The following is a 5,399-nucleotide window of genomic DNA, read 5'->3' as shown; positions in this document are numbered from 1 at the left end:
AGAAGCTCGTTTGTAAGGTATCATTCGTAAAGATTTCACTTAATCTGCACATGACGCCTACTTTGGTTCACATGCTGTAACGCATTCATACAGTACCTGTTAAAAATGGTGGACAATTATAATACAATATCAGAATTTTAATGACATTCAGTCTTTTATAAAATAATGCAAATCAGTCACGTATAAAACAGTCAGCCCAATCTGAGACAATTCGTATAATTAAAATAGATAAATACTATTTTTGTATTTTAGCTTACTCAGGGAGTAAGCCTATAAACTACCCTGTTGTTGTTGTTGCTGTTGTTGTGAAATAGGAAAGGTCTATGGAAGAGCCTAAAATAAAAAGTCTAAAAAAGGTGTTTTGCGTTGAGTTAAATATACATGAATTTCATGATGGGATATTCATGATTTATTTATTAGAATAAAAATGTAAAAAATAAATAATATGCACGTCAAACAGTACAGAACAATTATTTCTAATAAAATATAGCGTATTTCTTTTAATTTTCGTTTGTGAAACAAGGCTCTATTTGACCGTTGATTTTACAAGGCTCAATATATTTGACCGTTGATTTTACATGGCTCTATTTGACCGTTGATTTTACAAGGCTCTATTTAACCGTTGATTTTACAAGGCTCTATTTGACCGTTGATTTTACAAGGCTCTGTTTAACCGTTGATTTTACAAGGCTCTATTTGACCGTTGATTTTACATGGCTCTACATGGCTCTATTTGACCGTTGATTTTACAAGGCTCTATTTGACCGTTGATTTTACAAGGCTCTATTTGACCGCTGATTTTACAAGGTTCTATTTGACCGTTGATTTTAGCACTTCTTAATTTACGTTGAGTTAAGACTATAATGTTTACAACTTACGCGTGATGGGAAAAATCTTGCACGCATCCAGAGTAAGCTGGAGGTCGGATGACGCCTTATTTTAAGTTTTGAAGCACCATAACTATCTATACAAAGCTATGGGTTTTCTATGTTAGTGCGTTTTCTCATCCTTTGTTTCCTTTCTTTAGGAGGACCACTGCAGCCAAATTTCTTGGACCATGACCTGACAATCAGGTTCACAAATTAAAAATTGATAAGGAATGATTAAGCTACTTTAAAATATCTAACTCATACATAGTAACTAAAACAGATTAAAAATTGAGTTCTTTATCAGCTTTACCCTAAGTTAAATCCTTCTTTATCAACAGTTTTAGAATTAATTTGATAAAATAAATTGATAAAGCTAACCACTCTGAGTCAATACGAAGGGAGGTGCAACTATCGAAAAGAAAATGATCCCTAGTTTTGATTTAATAAACCCTGCAGATGGTATTACATAATGTAGCTGAATATATTCACAGCTATCTTTATTTTTTCACTGCGACCTATTTAATCGAATGTCACTTCAAACCTAAAAAACAATTTTTTTTTAACATTCAGATGTCTCCTTTACAAATTCTGAAATCACAGTGAAGGAAATCAAGCTACTAACTCGACAATGTCAATTCATATAAATCATCATTCATTATGATTTCATATAGTTCTATGTAATAAGTATAATTCAAAATTCTCCTTCAAATTACTCAACTTCCATATGATCATATTGTCTTCAAATACAACGTCCGCTGCCAGCCAGTCCCCTAGTAAGTGTATTATAGATCTAAAGTTCCAGATAGACCTGATACGCGTCCTACTTACGTTTATTGCCGTATGCACACATTTACTATCTCAGCCTCTTTACGAGACCCAATCGATAAAGCGGCACATTCATCAAACACACATAATAGAGCCGCAAACGCACCGATCAATAAAACCTAAACCCGACCCATTCCCCTCTGAACATAGGGACCACTTTCCTGCGAAGAGCTCACTGCACTGAACCGTTCTGAGCCGGCGATTTCAATAATTAACTTGGGGAGGAGCTAGATATCCCAAACTATGTCGTCCTTTTTTCGTGATGCTTCTCGTTGTCTGTCCAATATGTGGCGTCAGGGGGAAACAAGACCATTTCAGACTCGGCTCTCACCAGGGGTCAGTTGTTTCAGTTTGGCTGTGAAGAAATGTCACTGTGGTATGTATACTCCTGCTTATCAATTCTGATGTACTAATAAAACGGAGCAATTTTGATGTAATAAAACGGAGCTAATGACATTGATATACTTATTATTTCTGATGAAAAAATGGAGCTAATGGCATTGTATACTTATCATTTCTGATGAAGTAAAATAAGCTAATGACATTGGTATACTTATCATCTCTGATGAAAAAAACGGAGCTAATGGCATTGTATACTTATCATTTCTGATGAATTAAAATAAGCCAATGACATTGGTATACTTATCGTTTCTGATGAAATAAAAAGGAAGTAATGGTATTAGTATACTTGTCGTTTCTGATGAAATAAAACGGAAGTAATGGCACTGGTATACTTTAGATTTTTTGTGGAATAAAATGAGCTAATGGCATTATTTTTCTTTGGGTGAGGGACAAATTTGCACCACAATATACAATACTCTAAACTGTCAGCGTAGAACTAAGTGCACACTTAATTGTTTCTGTATAATCCAGTGGTTCTTAACCTGGGGGGCGCGCCCCCCTAGGGGGGCGTCAGTGATTTCCAGGGGGGGCACGAGCCCCAGGTGATAAGGAGTAGTTTTTCCATTTATGGGTTATTTTCATGACAAGAGCATGGAATCCGAACATGAAGCCTTGCTTTTTCACACGAACATACGATGGCTATCAAAAGGGAACATGCTTGGACGGCTTTATGAGCTACGAGAAGAAGTAGCAATATTTTTAGATTCACAGCAGAAGGCAGACTTTCATGACAATTTCCAATCAGAAGGCTTTCAGATAACTCTAGCTTACCTGGTGGACATTTTTGAAGCACTGAATGCGGTGAACCTTAAACAACAAGGCAAAAGCATCAACATCATCACGCACCATGACACCATTCGAGCCTTCATGGCCAAACTCGACCTCTGGAAATGTCGGGTTCAGCAGGGAAATGCAGCCAGTTTTAGGAACTTGGATTCTGCTCTCGCTGACAGTAACCTCGACTCTGACTTAAAGCAACAAATAATCACTCATCTAAGTGACTTGAAAGCAGAATTCATCAGATACTTCCCAGATATAGATGACAAGCGTGAAGCCTGGAAATTCATCAGGAACCCATTTCAATGTGAAGTAGCTGATGTTGCTGATGAAGTCCAAGAAGAGTTCCTAGAATTGAAGTTCAACTCTACAGCTAAAGAAGACTTCAAAGATATGGATTTGGAGACGTTCTCGATCAAATACCTTCCCGTTTACCCTCTGATCTCACATCAGGCTCTTCGGATTCTAACAATGTTTGGATCCACATATCTATGTGAAACTGCATTTTCCACGCTCGTTGCTATCAAAACCAAGTACAGAAACCGCCTGAACGTTGAAGGGGACTTACGATGTGCACTCTCAAGCATTCGACCATGTATTCAAGATCTGGTAGCTAAGAAGCAGTGTCAAATATCTCACTAACCATGTATTCAAGATCTGGTAGCTTAGAGCGGTGTCAAATATCTCACTAATGTAATTCATGCTTAGTAATTTTCTTTTTAAATCTGGGAGTGAAATTTGTCTATAGTTGCAAGGGGGGCGTGGAGGGAAAGAACTGTTCCTAAAGGGGGCGTGGTAGTAAAAAGGTTAAGAACCACTGGTATAATCCCTTGACAAAGTTGGTCGTGTGGCGTATTGCAATACAAAAACCAGCAGGTAGGATAAAAAAAAATAATGCCCTTGCATAACTCTGAGAGTTTGGGACACGAAGGATAAGGGTAGATAGTTGACCATAATGACTATATATAAAGATATGTTATATATATCTTAACTTAGTCATACAGATATTTGCATTCCTTAGCCTTCGTTACACTTGTAATTTGTATTTTTCTTTAGAGAGCTATTCAGTGCAGTGTTGAAAACATCTTTTTCTTTTTCTTATCATAATTAGTGTTTTTGTGATATTACGTGTGAAAGTAATTATATTGGAATTTAAGTTTATCTATTTAAGTATTAAATTAACAATTGTCTTTAGTGTTTAATTAAGATCCTGCTGGATTGGAGAGGTAATTAAAAGTGGTTAAAATAGAGGTGGTTTAATATAGAGGTGAAAATAAACAATAAGTGAAGCAGACAAAAAGAATATTATTTTTGTTGGTGGTGATATTTTAAATTTATGAGGGATAATTGAGTGATTACAGACCAGCGACATCCCCACACCTATAGACATCAGGTAAGATTCACTCAAGTCCCGTCATAGTATATATATGTGTATTCTGGCAAACTCAGAATCGCCAGAATTCTTTGCAATCCAAACAGCGCTACGTTACGCGCCAAGAAATTAATTCCTTTATTGAAAAATACTAGCAAAATGCTACTCTTTTTATAATTTTCCAAACAGATCTGTCATGAAACCAGTTACAAACCCCAAAAAGCACCAGAGTACTTTAAAGAAAAAATCTGATTAGTGCTTCCATATATACCAGGATTATCATGCCGCTAATGGTACCGGGGCTTACAGCCATGTGCAAATCGAAGACGCAAAAGGTTTTAGTTTGCTAGTAGAAAATGTATCGGTAGAAATCTTGGAGAGAATTTTAACAATGCCTTTACTTATAGGAAAAAGGCCAATAAACAAAAAGCCTTTAGCGTAATTAATAATTTGAAGGTAAATTAACAGCAATACTTCTTAAGCTACAATCATCTGAACTTTATGGGATTTCTAGAAAATGCTTCAATAAGAACGCGGTTACTGACGAATGCAACTCAGTATAAAATAAAATTGTTCCCAGCGAAATCTCCAAGTTGAATAAATTACAAAATGTAAATTCATGAACTCATAGAAACAACCGTAGTGATTTATTCCATTTGAATCCCCTCGGTGCAATGAACAGAAATCACACTGCTATTCATGTTTCTTTTCATATTCTAATGCAACGACTACATTCCAGTATTGGTTCCAGCGGATGTTATATTATTATGGCTATGAATGTGTGTTTTCTGCCCTTCTGCTGTAAGAAAAAAAGGGCAACTTTAGGGGAGTTTTTTTTATTTAGCTTCAAAGTCTCTCTTTGTCCCTCAAGACACCGAAGACGCAGTAGTGAAAACACGTTGCTCCCCAGCGTAAAATTAAGCCAGGATTGCTACAAATTAAGCAAGGATGCTACAAACGACTTCTCCTTTTCCCTTTTTTTTCTAATGCGAGGTAACCTAGATTTAGATTTAAAAAAGAAAAGAGCTTCATATACAAACTTGCCTGCGAGTGAATTGTGAAGGTACTATGCGAGTGGCTAACTTTTAACAATGTTTAATTCTTCAACCATAGCAGCTCAAACATTTAAAGGCCTAAAAGACGAGCACCACTTC

General features: G+C 36.2%; 1 protein-coding gene across 1 annotated transcript; it reads left to right on the top strand.

Annotated features, from left to right (window-relative positions):
• Positions 1-2,750: 2,750 nt before the first annotated feature.
• On the top strand, positions 2,751-3,515 carry LOC135218148 (zinc finger BED domain-containing protein 5-like). Its single transcript, XM_064254295.1, has one exon. The coding sequence runs from the start codon at positions 2,751-2,753 to the stop codon at positions 3,513-3,515; it is 765 nt and encodes a 254-aa protein (XP_064110365.1).
• Positions 3,516-5,399: the final 1,884 nt, after the last annotated feature.

Source organism: Macrobrachium nipponense, chromosome 9, assembly GCF_015104395.2.
Source record: "Macrobrachium nipponense isolate FS-2020 chromosome 9, ASM1510439v2, whole genome shotgun sequence".
Lineage (NCBI taxonomy): Eukaryota > Metazoa > Arthropoda > Malacostraca > Decapoda > Palaemonidae > Macrobrachium > Macrobrachium nipponense.
This window is presented reverse-complemented; position numbering and strand designations above follow the sequence as displayed.